The following is a 19,513-nucleotide window of genomic DNA, read 5'->3' on the forward strand; positions in this document are numbered from 1 at the left end:
TTCTCCTGGCAACCACCAAACCCAGACTCGTCCATCAGATTGCCAGACGGAGAAGCGTGACTCATCACTGCAGAGAACACGTGTCCACTGCTCTAGAGTCCAGTGGCGGCGTGCTTTACACCATTGCATCCGATGCTTTGCATTGTGCTTGGTGATGTAAGGCTTGGCTGCAGCTGCTCGGCCATGGAAACCCATTCCATGAAGCTCTCTACGCACTGCTCTTGAGCTAATCTGAAGATCACATGAAGTTTAAAGGTCTCAAGCTATTGACTCTGCAGAAAGTTGGCGTCCTCTGCGCACTATGCGTCTCAGCATCCGCTGACCCCGCTCTGTGATTTTATGTGGCCTACCACTCCGTGGCTGAGTTGCTGTCGTTCCCAATCGCTTCTACTTTGTTATAGTACCACTAACAGTTGATTGTGGAATATTTAGTAGCGAGGAAGTTTCACAACTGGACTTACTGCACAGGTGGCATCCTATTACATTACTATTACAGCAACATGCTGGAATTCACTGAGCTCCTGAGAGCGACCCATTCTTTCACAAATGTTTGTAGAAGTAGTCTGCATGCCTAGGTGCTTGATTTTATACACCTGTGGCCATGGAAGTGATTGGAACACCTGAATTCAATGATTTGGATAGATGAGCGAATACTTTTGGCAATATAGTGTATCTACACCAGCTACCAACCAGGTGTTATGTAGTTTGAAGAAACGTGAATAGAGTATATCTGCCATGGCCGCTGCTGGAATATCAATGCAGACAGATGTTTCACAGGAAGTGACTACACGACGTTAACTGTGAAGAATAGTAAACTTGAATAGTAAAGAACAGATCTGACATGAAAATGTTATTTGAGATATATCTTTATATGAGATAAGGTGACAAAAACACAATCAGTTTGTAAGACATAACAAAATGAGATGGTTTTACACACATGGATTAAGACACTTCTCCCTGTGGAGCTCTCTGCATTAAGGAAATTCATAGTCTGAATTCAACTTTTTTTCAGTTCAGAACCCAAACAGTATAAGAGTGACTAAAACATACTGGTACTCCCATAATATGGAGACCAACCAGAAACAGCCCAATAACCCATTTAAGTCCGACTGCACAGTACAACAAAAATAAATTAAAAAGTGAAGTAAAATAAGCCTTAATTCTATCTTAAAATACCTGCGAAACTGATCCCACTTCACAACATATTAACCTCAGTGTGTATTATTTTATTCACAATATTGGTTTACTGTTATCGCTATATATCTACATACAACATGAGGACATTCTGAATCCTCACAGACAGAATTAACAGACAAGGTGCAATGGAGGAAGTTGGCATCATGCAAATACAGGTATTTTTAAGAGCAATTCATAGTTTTCAAAGGCAATCATGTCGCTGCCACAAGCCTGATCAATAACTATCACTAGGGAACTTGATCCCAGTGCTTTCAACTCTTTACTCAACAGAAGATACACAGCCTGTAGTTAGCAGCAAATTCACTGTGTTTTCAGGACAGCATCAGCTAACAAAATAATGAAGGAAGTCAGAAAGTTGTTTTAAGGATGGCTGATTTGAGTTAACTGCCTAACGGATTAGTCAGCTAATTCAACCAAAAAGTTAGTTGGTCGGTCAACAGGGGCAGCCTTCAGTTGTTTGTGGCCATCCTGGCTTTCAGGCGGTTGATTTTGATTGGGAGTAGTCCGACCATCTCCTGGCTCAGCTCCAGCTCTGTCTCCACAGCAGCCACGGCCTCAGGGTGGGCCTCACAATACTCGACTACATACCTACAAAAAGAGGCGGAGAAAGAGAAGGCAAGTCAACACATACCACTTTAACAACAACATATACCACTTTAACAACAGCATATACCACTTTAACAACAGCATATACCACTTTAACAACAACATATATCACTTTAACAACAACATATACCACTTTAACAACAACATATACCACTTTAACAACAGCATATACCACTTTAACAACAGCATATACCACTTTAACAACAACATATATCACTTTAACAACAACAACATATACCACTTTAACAACAACATATACCACTTTAACAACAAGCGAACATGTGTTACAGACTGGAAGGTGGCTGGAAGGGATGCTTTCACTTCTGTTTTTTATTTCTTAGCAATATAACTTAAAAATTAATAGTGGGATATGGATTGGGACTGCAAATGAATGGGGGATGAGCTGAGTAAATTTGACTATCTAGGTCAAAAGTCAAGATCAAGGTCACTAAGAGGTCAAATTTTCACATTTCGGGCTACATCTCCGTAATGAAGCTTCATGTGGCAGATTGTGCAGCGTGGCAGACGTTAAGTTCCTGACTGCACTAAAAAAAAAATTTAAAAAAATAAAAAATTGTGACACAGGTTACATTAGCAGAAGTCCCCGACCACATATTTCAACTTCAGGTCAACTGGTCACAATCCTCCAACTCAACTGAAAAACAGAACTGTTGCAGGGTTCAGAAAAGGGGACTAAGATGTCAGGTAACTTGTTAACACTGAGCCCAAGTACTGGATGGTCGTGGGACTTAAGGCCAAAATAAAAGGGATAATAGATACACAGATAGATTGCAACATCTGTCTCACTCCTTAGCTCTATTCTTTCTGTTTCCCTCGCGCCTGTGTCTTACACATCTTACTGTCACTAGACTGTTGCCAGATCAATGAAGATCTGACCCTGCAGGCTTTACTGGTAGCTGCATGTCATATTAGCACCTTAGGTAATTGAGCTTATTCTTTTATTGAACCCTTAAGTAGCAGCCAGGTGTCCGCTGAATGTGTAAAAATATACATGTTATGTAAAGATGTTTTAGTCTGAGTTTTAGAAGTTCAAGCAAACAACTTAAGGGTTGACACAGGATCAGGGCACTCACATCCTGGTACTAATTTTGAAGAGAATAAAACCTGCCAATGACGTAAAGGAAATTTAATTTACTAGTTGGCTATAATTCATTTACTAGACCTGTATAATTTATGAACCAACGACCAGCACCACCACCAAAAGACTTTCAATTTTCACATAACATAATATCACAGAGATACATCTCCATACTTGTAGTTGTCCAGAGACTTGTTGAGGTTGTCCAGCTGAGCGGAGGGTACAGAACAAATCAGTCTGCTGTGGAGTCGGGCAACTCTGAACCGGGCCACCAGAGCCGGTCTCAGGACCTCCTCCTCCAGGCGCTCTGGAAACTTCCCCTCCGGAGAACACAGAGAGTCAAGGAACATCTGGAAGTATCTGAGAGGAAGAGGAGAAAATGTGTTTGAGGCAGAGTCCCACAAAAAATTTTAAAAAAATTAATTTTAGTTCATATAGAGACACACACTCACTTGGCAGAAGAAGAGCAGAGGTGGTTGAACTTCTTAATGGTGTGGTTATCCAGAGGCTGTGTGTCTGCCTGTCTGTTGGCCAGGGACAGTTTCAGGTCCATCATCTCATTGTAGGTCTCAGCCAGCTCAAACATCAACTGTCGGCGAATCAGTAAGTAGTACTGGGCGTTCAAGTCTGTAGACAGAGGAAATGAGACGGATGAACTTTAAACAGACATTAAGAGAGTAAGATCCAAATCCTTTATTTGGTAGTGTGATCCTTCTTGGATGTTTTGTTTAATATGCAAGTGACAGGTTGTTTTATTTTCTCCTTTTACTCAACAAGAAGGTGCTCCATTTTATAGGTGGAAAACACTTCAGTAAACCTTGCAGACGAAGTGACTTACTGATGCTAAAAAAATTCAAAATAAGACAAAAACAACCATTTGAACTGTATGGTTTGTCAGAGGATTCAGAAGCCTCTGCAAATGGACTTACTGAATGTATCATCTGTTTGTATTCCTTTGTTGTTGTTTTTTTTATATATATTTCTTTTATTAGCATTAAATAATAATGATGGGTATAAAGTTTATATGTATATGTTGTCGTGACAGATTCCTATTTTACGGGGAAATGAGTGACTGACTCAACAGGAAAGTCAGCCTCGTGAAGCAGGGCATTGCTAAAAAAACAGCATGCTTGATCAGTGAACCTACTCTGGATAGATACTTGAAAAAAAAAACAACAACTGTGCTTGCCTAAAATACATGATCAATAAATAAACTGAAGTCAAGTAAGTAAGTTATTACTGTACCGTTGCAGATCGGCTCTAGCATATCGATTCGTCGCTTGTGCATTTTGCAGCGTCGCTCAAGATCCTCCTCGAAGAAGGCCAAGGCCTTGAACAAAGCACTGTGGTCCTGCAAGATCTCTATGTGGTCTGTCACATAGCCATCGATCTCAAAGTACTCCTTGGCCTGCATAGTTAGGAGGACACACATTGAAACCGCTTCAGTCTTCCTTCTCTGCTGTGTTTCTGGTGACAGTGGAGGCCAAATAAGGCGCTTGAGCTCATCCTCACTCTTGTGAATTCAGACACTGATGAATTTGTTCAGCAGTGTCTAAGAGGTCATTACCATTTTGAAATATCAAAAATCACCAGTAACAGTATTTGGACCATACTGTGCATTTGGTTCTGAAAAACAGCCTCATTTTTCTATTTTTCCTGGCTGTAATACAACCAGGCAGAGTAATCACCAGACCGAATGTCTCCCACAACTTGACTGCTGATGTCTGTCACTGCCATATTATCAGCAGGCCAAAAACACTGTAGGCTGAAGGCATTCTTTGACTTTCTCCAAGCAAAAACTCATCAATATGAAAACAACTGTACCGTTTGATGATACCTTTGCAGTGCATTCTGTTAAGTGTCTAAAAGTGTTACTTAGTAAACTCAAAGCTGAAGATTTTTTATTGCAGTGTTTTTGTCACTTGCTGCCTTGTGTTAGCCACCAAGCCCACTGCTATTGTCTGACCTCTTTGGCAGTTTCCCAGCCCTCCCTCCAGTTCAGACACAGCCACTTCCCAGTGTGCACCACAGTGCTTGTTGCTGCTGCCCTCTGCTGTTGGTCTGGGGAGAGTGCAGGCTAACACATACCACCCATGATGCTGTACATATGGGGACGTTGGCAGTTTCTTTAACTTGGCATCGAGGAGGTTCAGCAGGGGAGTGGAACGTGCCCTGACCTGGGCATCCATGTCTCTGTTTATTTTTTAGTGTAAGAGTGTGTGCACGGATTAAGTGGATTTGTCCTATCAGATCTTCAGTAAAGTGCTGACTGATGTGTGTGTGTGTGAGAATGTGTGTGTGGTGCATACCTGTGTGACATAAGTCTGTCCCACCAGAAATACAGCCCTCGCCTCAGTGAAGTCCAAAGGGAACAAACAGCGCACCTAGAAAACAGGCAATACATTTTATCCTGAAGGAGGTGGGTTGATCTCATCTAATAATTTATGTGTGGACTGATGGTGACTGCTGAACATGAGTTACATTATTATTAGTATTATTTTCTAACAACATGTGGCAATAAACAAGACATTAGCTGAAGATCTGTCTAGGAAGCCAAAGGTGATAATTAGTAGTTTCAACATGGACACTCCGGTCCAGGTTACTGTAGTGGTAATGCTAATGGTTGGAAGAGTAATAGTAGGAGTAGTAACAGTGTCCATGGAATATAGACCTTCTCTTCCAGACTGGCGATGGAGTCGAACGTGTCCTCTGAACCAAAAAGTAGAGCACTCTTCCTGTCCTTCTCCTCTGCTTCCTCCTCCCCTCTTCTTGCTCTCTTCAGCTCTTCTTGACGCTCAGTATCCAGCTCTCCAATGTTGTCCTGGGTGAAAACACACATGTACATGCATTTATAAACATGAAATAACATACAGACAATGGTGTGTCTGTGTGTTTGTGTGTGTGTGTGTGTGAGAGAGAGAGAGAGTGAGAAAGTGAGAGAGAGAGAGAATGAATACCTGTAGCAGTTTCTCAGCATCCTGCAGCAGGTTGAGACAGTATTTGATCCAACACCTGGCGATCTCTGCCCTCTTCTGTCTCAGCTGGTCCCTGCGCTCCCTCTCTGTCTCACCTGGATCAGACAAAGCAAGAGAGGAGAGGGAAATAGATGTCAGGAGGGAGGGAAGAACAGATTTATACAGAAACATCTTCCAATGCTGCTTTTAAATCAGCTGAGAAATAACACAAAAAATTAAGTCATTCTCTTCCTAAATTGGTCTTGAAAAAGTCACCATCTTCTCAGAAGAAAGCCTTTGTCCTGATTTTAGTTGGTACAAAATGCTGCCAACAGACTCTTATCAGGCACTAAAAAAGGTACCTGTATGACATTTAGCTTCACAGGTTACCTATGAGCTATGAGTATCTAATTAAATTTCAGTGTATACTGATCACCTTTAAGGCATCATTAGAGCTTTTATCCACATATGTACTTGTGAGTAGTCTGAGATTGTCTGGCAAGCCTGAAGATGAAGAACGATAAAACCTTTACCTCAACTTTGAACTACCTTTTCATTATATATATATATATATATATATATATATATATATATGTACTGTTTTAAAGTTTTCACATATACTATATATTTCTTCTGAATCTTTATAGTTTCATGTTTTATAATTTTTATATATTGGCCATTATATTTTACATACTTTATCTTGTCTTTATTACTTTTTTAACTTAATATGTTCTGTTTATAAATGAAGCACTTTGTGAAATTTGCTTTAGAAAAGTGCTATACAAATAAAATTATTATTAGTAATAGTACTAGTAGAGGTGGTATCTACTACCTACTTGACAGGCAAACACTATCCTCTCTAGATTTTCAGTCCTGTCACTTCTGATTGGATTCTGTTTGGTCAACAGCTTTGCTGCCATCTGCTGCACATTCAGCACCAAAACAAATTACTATTTGGTTTTAAAGAGGCAAAAAACCCCACAGAATTTTACAATGTTTACATATGCAGATGGGGATAAATAAAAAGATACTTACTCTCTTGTGCTGCAGCCTCAGAAGGAACCTCCCCTGCCAAACCTGCTATGACCGTGGCTGCTGAGAGGCAATGTCTGCCCTCCATGTAGCGACCCTGCAAAATACACACACCTCTGAACTGTAATCCTGGAATTGAAGTACCTATGACAACTAATTTGCACTGAAAAACTGACACGCAATTTAAACTTGTCCGTTGTCTTTGCAGTATCTAAAAACTGTGACGGCAAATCAGAAGTTACAATTTGGTTATAAGCTTTTGATGATTTTAGAAAACGTGGTTGCAAGGAATAATGGCTAATGGTGAGAATATTTTCCTGTGGACAAATGTATGAATTGTGAGAAGGACAAATGTATGAACTGTCAGAACTAGAGGACACTGTAATTTTACTGTGGAAAAACTGCTTTTCTGATAGTTTCTTGATCCAACAGTGTTGATGTTAGCAGGTGATTTTAGTTTTTGTTCTGAGGTTTTATGACCAAATATGTTTATCAGTATTGGTCAAGTTTAGTCATTTTGTTATGTCTCTCTCTCCCTCTCTCACTATGCCCATGTTATCTGCTTTAAGCCTGATTCAAACTTTTCTTAGCCTGTCCTTGCCTGTGTTACAGATGTGCTCTGTGAGTTTGAGAGCTGGGTAGAAAGAAGGAAGTAAAACAAGATGGTATGAAAATATGCATCAATGTCATCTAAATAACAAACATACAAACATTAACAAATAATATTCAGTATAAAACTATGGGTTCATTAAATTCAATGCCAATTCATCTCTAATAAATAATACATTTTAGTCTTGTCACTTTAATGACAATGCAAAAGTTGTTTTTTTTGCTTAGCTTAGCTAATTGTTTAGATTTGTGGTTTTATTAATGTATTCAAGACTCAGTTGTCTAAAATAAGGTTTAAGTGGGTATTTTCTATCAAAATTTTGCCTACAAAATTACTGTTATCAGAACATTGATTACCATCCAGGCCTTACCTTGGTAATATAATACTGTGAGAGTGTCGCAGCATTTAGTGCCCACTCCAATGGGTTGTACTGGTTCAGGAGCAGCTGTCTCTGTAGTGTACTATGGCAGTAAGTGGCAGCACGCTCAATTTCACCTACGGGACAAGACACACAAGACTCAGCATGCTTAAGATCCCCTGGACAAATGTGAATTATAACACTATACTCAACAATTATGCAGAAAAAACTCTCAAATTGCTTGTTATTAAATAAGTGGATGTTAATGGTTTCAAACTGCTCGTAAGCATGATGCAACCAAAGGACAAATACCTGGAAAGAAAATGGATATCATAACTCAAAACAAATACTGTTGGTGTTTTGTTTGTTAAGGCTTTCAGACTATTAATTTACAGTAACAAGCCCAGCCTATTAATGGACTATTAATTTGCCTTGAGCAGCAGATGAGACTCACCAAGGTTTTTATAGACCTGAGCCAGGTAGTACATCGTATGAGTGTAGGCCAACTCAAACCTAGACAGTGAAGAGAGAGGGAAATAAAGGCACAGAAGGGAAACGAGACAGATGAAAGAAGACAGAGACAGAAGGGAAGGAGATAAAAAAGAGTGAAAGCAAATTGAGACAAAGAGGAGAAAGGCAAAAGCAAGGAAACAGAGAAAGACAAAAACAAGACATGAGTTTTATCAGTATCACATCCAAGTTTAAGAGTGTGGCAACAGTGCTGGAAACATGTAGAAAGCCTACTGGGTATTTAAAATGGCATTTAACAGGAACAAGTCCTTTAACAAGAGGAGACATTCTTGCTCACTTCAGGCTCATTGCAATACACTGTCAATCACGTAATACATGATTCACATTTGAAAGTTATTACAGACTGGACCTGATCATGTCAGTTCAGGCTCAGATTATTTAATTATTCCAGTGGGTCTGAGAGGGCCCAGTTCTCTGCTCAGGCGGATAGATCAACCTGTAATATTTCTGTGGCATCCCTGTGGTAACTGTGATATGCACATTCACACTGACCCCTGTAATATTTTGTTAGTATTCCCATAGTAACTCTATCACTTCTAGGGTTAGAAATTATGTGTTTAATCATGACAGGGGTGAATATTCAAAAAAGGGGGTTAGCCTCCAAATTTTATATGGGAGGAAATCACTGCATGTTGTCAATACATATTTTAGAGACACCCCAAAATTTCTTAAATCATGCTTTTACTAAGGGGAGCTGGACTCTCTTGGGCTCCGATGTAGTTCACATCCTGCAGTAGACAGTGTTTTTATTCATCAAACAGCTGCTTTATAGCCGACTTGTACTTCAGTTTGCATATGACCCATCAGCTGACAGCTCAGCTGCCCTGGGCAGAGTCAAGTGAGATATTTTTTTCTGTTGGAAAAGTGACGGTCTGGCTGGTTGGGGCTGTTGGACTGAACCAGAGATTAAGACAGAGGATGTCAGGTGAATAGGCGTTCTCTCAATGCATCCTGGGACACATATATGTTTACACCTCAAATTCAAGGTGGACAAAGGCCCAGGCCACCTCCGAATGTGTCCTGAGTGATTGGATCTACAGACGCATTGAGGATGCATTGCTGCTGTTTACACCTGTACTTAGAGGTGTCAGCTTGTGATCAGAACATGCAGGACTAATGTTATTACCAGGATCATAGTGGGTGTGTGTGTGTGTGTGTGTGTGGCCTTGGCCTTGTCCGTGGAATATCAATGGGAATCAATTTCAGTATCAGTGGGATGTGAGTTACCTCTTGGTCCTTTCCTGGTGGGTCAGCTGGTTCTCTTCAGTGGTGAAGTACTCTGTCATGTCCATAGGAGGACTTCCTTCCTGGAAAAATAAAAATAAAATCAGGATTACTGTCCAAGAGTATGCAGCTACTGCAATTTTCAACTATAGCCATGCTGGCTCCATATCCTAGTCACAACTGTTCCGAGAAACTAGCAGTTCAATATAAACTGATCCTTTGAATATTGGGCATCTCACTATAATACAAGTTATAAAGCAGTATTAAATATTTAGAACCAATACTTAGTTCCAGCCAGTGAGTAAATGAGCCTTCAATCTAACTGGAAGTGTGTATACATCTCCCTCATACAGCAATCATAGATCTCCTCTGTTCCAGCTTTTTCCATCTTGTCAGTCAGTAAACCAAGTGGTGTGTGAGAACCAGTCAGTCAGTTATCCAGGCAACCAAACTCACCTCCTTCATGTATCGCTGGTAGATGGATTCGGCTGTTTCCAGGAAGCCCTGAGCCTTCTCTGTCTCATCCCGTCCTGCCCAGAGGATGCCCAACTGGTTCTGACATACAATGCAAACAATCAATAAGTGTCAAACAATAATAAGTATCAAGATGTGTCGATATACAGCAATATGCTCTCAGATAGAATGAAACTTATTGTCTTACTCAACAATGATGTAGTTGAGCATGCTACTTTTACTGTTTAAAGTGCATTATTAATATTAATAAAATTAATCTGCCTGATTTACTGTTATGGTTATAAATAAATAAAGCCATGACCAGCAATTAATAGGGTACCACAGTATGGGGAAAAAACTGTGTTCCCTGACATTGTTGGTATTTTAGTTTTTTTTTTTTTTTTTAATTATTATCAAAACATAACAGATGATAACAAAATATGTTGGCATAGCAAACGCTGGCATTTCCTTTAAAATCTCAATCTATACATGTCACTTAGGAAATAACTTTTTAGCTACCTGGACTTTCAAGTGGATTGACTGTTATTATTGTACAGTCATTTTAACTTTTTGTGTGATTAAAAAAATGTTTTGAACTCAGAACTTTTTACACCTATCCACTACCTTCTTGCAAACTAACTAAAGGCTTATCCATTTAATAGACTTTCCAAATTTAACATCATTCTGACCAGTTGCTGAAGAGAGGAATATCTTAAAATGTTTTTCAAAACCTCCAAAATGTTGGCCAGAAACTGATGGTGGGCATTATGGGTTCCACATACGTGGCTTGTTGTTATACAGATCTATACCAAGTCTGAACTGCCCATCATCAGTCCCCTTTCACCAAATCAGTTGTCTGACAAAAAAATGATGGTAATCATAGGAATAGGTAACACCATGCACTGCATTCATGCACTTCTGGAATTTGAACAGATACACAAATGTCTTTAAGACCCAGGACTGTAATTTGCCTCATCCTGATCCTACATTGTGTTTGGCACAATCAAGGGTAGACTGAGATGAAGTATAGGCCGATAAAAGACTTGTCAATTTCTTAACCATGGACTGGCCAGGAGAATCAAGGCAGAGACAGCAAATCAATTAACAATTAACAGCGACTATCACTGACATGTCCTTAAGCAAGGCATTAAACCACTGCTCCAGTGGAGTGCCTGTGAACCTGAATGATAAATCCTAAAAAAAAAAAAAAAAAAAAATGTTGAGAGTATATATGGTCAGCAGGTATGTTGTCCAGGTAACTGAAGCAATTTCAATTTGTAATCACCTTTGGTTGATGATGACGCGGGCACTCGAAGCGGCCGTTAAATTACATGTCGATTAAAATATATCCAAATGTAGTGATAGCTAAATTATAACACTGTCACTCCGTTGACACACTGGGACTTGGTGGCCGATGCGCTCATTCAAAACAAAAGGGAGTAGTGCAAAAATAACAAAATCAAAACAAATCTAACATGACGATTTGGAAATTTAGGTTTTGCTTTTACCCCATGTGTGTATACCTCAATACCTCAGCTTACGACTTGTGCTGTAATTTTTCTCAGAAGAAATGATCGGCTAGCATAACTGTCAGCTAACACAGCTTTTAGCATCCTCACCCTGACATGGATGTACAGCGACACATTTTCTGACGACACACTGCATTTCTCCAGCTGTTTCATACAGTTCATCAAATGCTCCTGGCCGGCTGACAGCTCCTCCGTCTCGATGTGGTTGACACCCAGGTAATACTCCACAGCTCCCAGTTTAGCGGCCCGCAGCCCGGCCGGCGAGTCTCCGTTGAAGCCCCGGCCGAAGCCGTCCTCCCTCTCACCGTCCACCGGCTGCTCCGTCGGCCGCTGGTCGCCGCTCTCATTTTCACCCTCGGTGGTTTCAAAACTCTTCAGCGCGCAGTAAATCTCTCTGAGGAGCTCCCTGGCCTTGTACTTGGAGCGGAAAGGGTCGTTTGCCGGGTCTTTCCGAGACTCCACCTCGGACAGGTTTTGGGCGGTGGTAAATTTGTCGCAGAGAGCCCTCCACTCTGCGCTGCTAAGGGAAGCCATGTTGATGTTTCAGCTCACCAGCAGCAGGAGGGAAGCGTGTCATTGCTATAGACAGTGCTGCGTTCAAGTCAACTCGGAATTCCACCTGTGACCTTTATTTTATCTGGATATACAAAATAGAGCGTAGCGCGAAAAGAAAACATTACAAACAACATTACCTCTAATAACTGGGGATTATGTTATTGCCGAGTTCCCTGTTTGGCCATGTGTCCCATTATGATTTAACTTTTCCTTTACCCAGAACCTGATAGATTCTCACTTTGTTGAATAAATTTTAAAAAATGACGTCATTGTCTCTGATTTTGAGGTACAGCGGTATTTGCAAGGGCAGTGGAGGCCTCACAAGTGTTTCACTTGATGCATCTGAGGATTTGGGAAGTGGCAAATCAAGGTTTGAACTGCACTGCATGTGGTACATTGTGCAATCCAGTCCAAGAGAAGAGCACATAGAGTGTCAGTATTTACCATGGTAATGTTGACAATAATTTTGAGTTGCACTAAATCATACCATTATGTCTTCATAATCAGCTGCTTTGCCAAAGAGTGGTAGGCTACATCAAAAGCTCTTCCTGATCTTAATAATCAACTTTTATATTGCTGACTTTGGATAGGGACTCAGCGACCCCAACTATGGGTTTCAAATCCTTTAAGGAATAGGGAAAAAAACATAGATGAAGCTGCTAATGGCCCTCTTAGGAGAGCAATAATATGACAATGTTTAGCTCTATATCATTCTGGAAAGGTATGCAGGAAGTTGTTGGAATAAATTCAAATGCAAAACAGCAGTCTGATTTATTCATTCATCCCAGAGCAAGATTAAGACATGTACCATTTCCTCAGGAAATTTCTTGACAAAGCTCCAGAGGTACTGCACACTGATGTATCTTTGAATTTGTAACTTTGCTGAGAGCAAAAGCTGTTTATTTACTTTTACAAGGGCACTGGGTCACTGCACCAAACTGTTAAGTGTAAATATGTAGCCCTGCTCTCCCTGACGTCACCACTGCAAGATGTCCAACGCTTAGAGGTTACCTGTGGCTTGGTCATGACTCTGGATGAGGACTTTGGAGCAAACACGATTGTAGCTGAAATCTTCAATGACCCGACTGTACTTTAGGCTTAAACAAACTACCCTTACTGCGTCATTCACTGAGTCAGGCACTGAAGTGTGTTCCAGTCCTTTATTATTGCCAGTTTATTTCAATAAACCCAAAGACCACAAGAAATCAGCTTGTCAATCATGGAAAACAAAATGCGAATGACACATTAATATGAGTGAATAAATTAAAGTGATGACATAACAACACAAGGCAACACTTAATCTGCAGCAGTGGCAGAAGCAGCTTGTCTTGCCCGGCCACACAGCATTACAAACTAATGTCCTAATCACACAGCTTTTAGCCTCAACATGTAAAAAGATATCAATATTTTGTATAATCAAAAAATGTGTACAGTTAACTTTGGCTCATGATGTTACTAAAATAATGATATCAAATTAGAATCGTATTTCTTTCTATTTCAGTGTACAGCATAATCCTTGCTCCACAGCACCCCAAAGGACAACTGTGTGTGTTCTGCCCCATTTTACACGAAGGTTAATGAACTTTAGTCCAAATGCTTAGCCAATAATATTCTGCCCCTGTACAGACATACTTGAACATAATGACTTCAGACATGTTTCTCTATTAAATATCAAACCTTTATTTAACCAGGTGAGTGATGAAGTAGGCTAGCACAAATATTTATTCATATGATGGCCTGAAATAAAATGTCTTATGATTATATGAACATTGCCTGGCTTGCTGTGTGCGGTACATTCTCCCTCATTATGTTTTGTGCAATGCTGCATGTAGCAAAAACCTAAGTACAGACTATATTACAGCAGTTGACCTTTATTCTTGAAGGGCAGTACCTGTTTGTTTTGTCTCTGTGTAGTAAAATATTACTAAAATTTCATGAGGATGACGAGCCACAATATCATAAATTTAAAATAAAGTTTAAGTGCCGATGTGTTGATGATTAGATGAGATTGTTTAGGTGCACCACTTTTGTTGTTCAGGTTAAGGTGAATGTTTTAGCCACAGGTTCTCGCTCTGCTGCTGGCTCCCAAAAGTGAACATTCTGCATCCGTTTCGCTCTGCCACTAAGATGCCATCTTCTTCTCCATCCTGAAACAGTACAACAACAATCAGACTGTGTAGCATTTTATTCTCTTCCATTCATTTAAAGGTTAACTCCTGCCTATTTAAAGTTAAGATCAAAATTTCATCCCTTAATTCACTGTGGAGATCCATGTGACTCTCAGTTTACAGGGAGCACTGTTCTCCAGTAAAGGCCAGTGGGGTATAAGAAAAGTTTTGTCACACTGTATAAGGACCAAAACATTTTTTTTTTTTTTTTTTTTTTTTTTAGCATTTCTGTTTTATTTGATAGTGACAGTAGACAGATACAGGAAAGCAAAACATGTTGTTTTCAACTCAATAAAACACACATCTGCCTGCATCTGATTTTGTAATTATCAATGGGCATGGTGTAGTATTAAATATTTTGCTTTATTCTTAGTTATATTCACGCTAATACAAACAAACAATTGTATTTTACAGAAGGTGAGCAATATCTGCTGCAGTTTAATCATGGTGATATTATAAATACATAAATACAAATGACTTTGGATGTTCAAGTTCTAACAAATAAAAAAACATGAACATGTTCAAGTTGAGGTGATAAATGTGATAAACACTCTGAAAAACACTCTGAAAACCACCAGTACGCTCATTACTTCCCAAACGCATGCGTTTTTTGCTAGAATGCTATACACAGGGCACTTCTGAAAAATCCCTTCATGTGCAGCTGTGTAGTCAGTAATGAGCATGTGACTGGATACCAGCGGCTGGAATTAAACTGCATGACGAGTGTGAGCTTTTTAAAATAGAGCTTTTGATTCCACTGGATCACTACAGTGTTTTTTTTTTAGTACAACTTTAAGATGAAAATTTGCAAACTAAAACTTTCCTCATCAGGGATTCAAGGAAGCACACAGTGATTCTCATATCATGCATTATGGGCAAATAACCCTTTAAGATCACAAAGATACAAAGATTTGCTTAAGTTTCTCTGTTGATATATATGTAAAACTAATATTATTCAGACTGTGCTAACTTTCCATGAGTATTTGTCAGTATTTTTACTGATATACCAAATGACAAATAATAAATAAATAAATCAATAGCCAATAAAAGTCATCATTAGTTACAGTCTTACTGCTGAGCCACCTGCACATGCTGAGTAACTTTAATTTCAATCAGTGATGCACCCTGTAATGGTTGATGGCTATAACATCCAGGACATTACAGGAGCTAAACTGGCATGACTGGAGTTATGGGGTTTGTCTCTAGGCAGCTGCTTCAACACTGCAGACCTTGCAAACACAGACACCTATTTTTGGTACAAGCAATTTTGCTAACACCCCAATAACCAACAGCATCTTCATGTGTTGTCCAGAGAGACAAAGAGACATGATACATTATGACTTACTTGTATTTGATGAGACGGCTTCCTTGGATCAGCTGTGCCGTCTCATTGGTCACATGGCAAGCAAATAGTAGCCAATTGCGTGGCTGCACTTTGTAGGCAAACCGCATGAACAGCAGTGAGTAGCAGGTCAGAGCTGAGAGAGGAGAAAAAAAAAAAAAAACAAGAGTGGCTGGGTTATTACACCTCTGTTTTCTTAAATTAGGCCAGTGACTGCTGCTGGACAATTTCCCCTTCAGCTGAAACATGTAATAACAAAAATTCATCTTCTAGCTTTATTGCCCACAAAAAACAATCAAATATAAGTAAGACTGCAGTAAATATGGCATATGATGTGATTACAGCATCCAAGTAAGAGGCATTTTTAATACATCAGGTGATGAAATTGATTAAGTTTGGAAAAAAATCCAGATTTTTTTTTTTTTTTTTTTTTTTAGCCTTTGGAGACTAAAGTGCAAGTGCAAAAAGTCGAGTGTTAGCAACAGCACATACATGTGTTTTGGGCAGATGTGGTGTTAGTATTACATCTTATCTTGTTTATGTGTGTGCGTCTATCAATGTGACGTCTGTGTGTCATGTATGTGTGGCTGCAGTGCTGCTGCGTTTGTGTGACATTACATTACAATTAGGACATTTAACTAATAATATTATCCAGAGTAACTAACAAGCAGTACAGCAGTATAACAAGTTACACAGGAGGATTTTTCCAGTCGTTTAGAAATAAAGAAGCACAAATGACAACAGCATCACTACATGGTCTTGTGTGTGTGTGTGTGTGTGTGTGTGTGTGTGTGTGTGTATGTGTATCTTACCAAAGGTCATTCTGCCACTGATAATCTCAGGGCTCTTCTTCATATCTGTGATGGCGGCTATAGGAAGACCCCAGTTAGCTACTGGACCCCAGAAATGCTGCATGCGTACACACAGACACACAAACACACAAACAAGTTAGATTTCAGCTGTTCAGCTCAGGCCCTTATCTGCTATGACATAAATACAGTGGTTAAAAGTGTAAAAATACAAGCCAGAAATGGACACACACACACACACACTCAAGGGCAGATAACCAGGTACAAAACTACTTTGCAGCACAAACAGATAAAAAGTCAGACAAGAGGGCAGACAGACAAAGCAGCTATCATCTATCTAGTGTAGAGAGATGAATAAGTAGGGAGACAGAGAGGAAAAGAGACATCCAGCTGGACAAAAAGATATCAAGTCAGAGTGCTCACCGTGCTGTTGAATTGTTTTCATTTCCAGGGGATCACAGAAGAGAGAGAGAGAGAGAGACAGAAAGACAAAGACAGGTCATTCTGATATTAGTAAGGTGACAAGAACTACCAGACAAAATGGGTCACAGGCCTATTTCTGGAAGGTTCACAAATGACAAGAGACTTTACTATTTTGTTTTAAATGAACCCAGCTACCAGGGTGAGACAATAAATTTATTCAGTCTGGGCCCCTACGTCTATATTCACTCAAATATTGGTCGAGGAAGGATCTTGGTCCAAGGCCGAAAAGTCTGAAATACTGAGTTACTCTGAATCGTAAATTGTACCACGCATGTCATAACACAAGATAGTGAGTTTATGGATTAGTCCACAACTTGCGACATAGTGACAAAACACACCAGCAATAAAATAAAATAATAAAAAAATTCTCTTTTGTCAGGCAGCTGGAAGAACATCAGTGGTGTCTCATGTCATCCAAGATGCTATAATACATCACTGTCTCACTTGCCAAAACCACCTTATCTAAGGCTCCTGCCGTTTTGCAACAAAGATGCGCACACCAACAAAACTTTATTTACACATCACTTAGGCAATAAACCACCAGCACACCAGGTCAAGGTCTCAAACACTCGTATGCTTTTGTATCTGAATGAAATTTTTACATAAGCATAAGTCACAACCCAGTTTCATTACCACCAAATTGCTCCCAAATTTACAACCCTATCAGAATCTCGCCTGACCAAGGTGTGAGGACACTAAACACCACAATTTTAAGAAATGTCAAAAAGAAATAATGCTGATAATTACATTTAGCTGTTTGACAGTAAATTTCGCCGAGCCATACATTTGTGTCACACGAAAATTTAACTGTGACGCATCCTTGGATTTATTCTTATATTCTCTTAATTTTATATATTTTATTGTTTTTATGTCCTCCTTTGTTTCTACATATTTTACTGTCCCCTCCTTTCTTTTATCTCCATCTTCTATAGCCTACATCTTATTAACATTTGTTTTTTGTTCTATCACTCAGTATTTGTACTTGTTTACTTGTTTTAAATTGCCCGTTGTCAATTAGCTGAACAGTGTCAAGAAATATCAATCAAAATGTGTCATTCCGAGTAGCTAAGCCATATTTAATTTCTTTAACAGGTTAAAGGAATAATGTAGATAAGTGCATTAGCTCTTTGAGGGTAAATTTCCCTGAGCCATAAGTTTGCACTACCTGAGAGTTTTCTCTGTAATAGAATGACAAGTATGACAGGTAATTGCCAGGTACATGGCTTATTATCTCAAAAAAAAAAAAAAAAAAAAAAAAAGCAATTAATGTGAGGACTGTGTGCCTGGATCAGCAAAGTGAATGGTGATGATTAAGAGAATGAACACAGAGGTTCAGTGTAACTTTATGAGACATCCACTTTATGAGTTTCCTGACCAGAACACCAAATCCCTGCCGATTCAAGGATTAGTGCAGTGTATCTGTCGCCTCTCTGCAACACAGTCATACTACATGAGTGCACAATGTCCCACATTATTATGGCCCTCATTACATTTAACTTGAACTGTTATTTCCTCAGGCCAATTAAAAATATATTCTTTCATTTTGCTGCAAGAGGTTAAACAGCTATTACTGGAGGTTAAACCACGACATTATCTAGTTCAAGAGCCCTGGTTCTCACTACACCAAGCAAGCAGCCATATTATGTAGCCTAGCTATTGTATATGGGGATATACAATATATATATATATATAGACAGTACTCATTCACTGTAGCTTGCAACCAGCATATCTCATATTTACAGTCAACACCGGAGGCTAAAACACCGCCGCCGCGCAGCACAGTTGACAAATGTCCTTCAAAAGTATCCGCAAATACAACCAATGTCTCCTAACATATAAAGTGAGGAGAAATCTGCATTTTGATAAAAAGAGGCTGCTTTCACGTTAGCTATGTGTTAAATAGGTAAGCTAACAGCTGATACTGTGATGGTAACGATACAGTCTCATATCGGGGATTAGCTTACCGAGCTACATCATTGCTACTTGCTAACTAGGACAGAAACCCAGCCCCGGATGCCCCAAAATATAATTTACCTCATCAAATAATCCCTGAACTCTTTGCTCTTCAGGTGGTCGACAGCTTTCCGTGCGAGTGTCCCTGCCATGTTTCAGCGTGGTGTCTGTTTTGTTTTTTGTTTTTTTCTGCTGTGAACTGCCCTGCTGCTAAGGACGGCGGAACTCCGATAGAGGACAACTGATCAAATTTCCGACCATAATATTGCGCTTTACGACACTGTAGCAACTTCTCAAGAGGAGAGGCGCGCTCATTTGTGGTTGCTATAGGGGAGGAGTGTGGTTGCCATGCCGTGTTTTGCTCACGGCATACGTCAGTGTAGTTCTGCTGAAGAAATTGAGATTAGATTAGGACGGGATTTGATGTTTCTGCTGTTGTTGGCATGAGGTCAATAAGCATGTGTCCAAACATTGCACAGGGACAATAGCGGACAACAAAAAAACACACCTGTCAACACTATTAGAAACGCATATCTTTAGAAAAATCAAACACAAGTCACAAAAGAGAGAAAGCTGAACAATACAAACAATGAGAGAAAAAAGAAAAGCC

The 19,513-nt window shown here is 39.6% G+C and overlaps 2 protein-coding genes and 1 long non-coding RNA gene across 3 annotated transcripts in view; 1 reads left to right on the plus strand and 2 right to left on the minus strand.

The window, feature by feature from the left end:
• The window catches only part of LOC115355156 (uncharacterized), a 24,183-nt gene extending 13,089 nt beyond the window's left edge, over positions 1-11,094 (plus strand). The window contains exons 2-3 of the long non-coding RNA XR_003927850.1: positions 9,160-9,166; positions 11,084-11,094. This is a non-coding gene — a long non-coding RNA (uncharacterized LOC115355156). The remainder of the gene's footprint in view (positions 1-9,159; positions 9,167-11,083) is intronic.
• Positions 849-12,127, minus strand: kifbp (kinesin family binding protein). Its single transcript, XM_030045825.1, has 13 exons — positions 11,684-12,127; positions 10,068-10,166; positions 9,615-9,694; positions 8,311-8,369; positions 7,869-7,993; positions 6,892-6,985; positions 5,860-5,972; positions 5,574-5,723; positions 5,212-5,286; positions 4,148-4,310; positions 3,355-3,529; positions 3,077-3,262; positions 849-1,785 (listed from the first exon to the last, which is right to left on the minus strand). Exons 1-13 carry the CDS (start codon positions 12,125-12,127, stop codon positions 1,647-1,649), a joined length of 1,902 nt encoding a protein of 633 aa, XP_029901685.1. The 3' UTR covers positions 849-1,646.
• A 1,167-nt stretch (positions 12,128-13,294) lies between these two features.
• Positions 13,295-19,150, minus strand: LOC115356999 (mitochondrial pyruvate carrier 1-like). The gene is made up of 5 exons (XM_030048317.1): positions 18,985-19,150; positions 16,891-16,894; positions 16,471-16,567; positions 15,662-15,794; positions 13,295-14,295 (listed from the first exon to the last, which is right to left on the minus strand). Exons 1-5 carry the CDS (start codon positions 19,053-19,055, stop codon positions 14,271-14,273), a joined length of 330 nt encoding a protein of 109 aa, XP_029904177.1. The 5' UTR covers positions 19,056-19,150; the 3' UTR covers positions 13,295-14,270.
• Positions 19,151-19,513: the final 363 nt, after the last annotated feature.

This window comes from Myripristis murdjan, chromosome 3, assembly GCF_902150065.1.
Source record: "Myripristis murdjan chromosome 3, fMyrMur1.1, whole genome shotgun sequence".
NCBI lineage: Eukaryota > Metazoa > Chordata > Actinopteri > Holocentriformes > Holocentridae > Myripristis > Myripristis murdjan.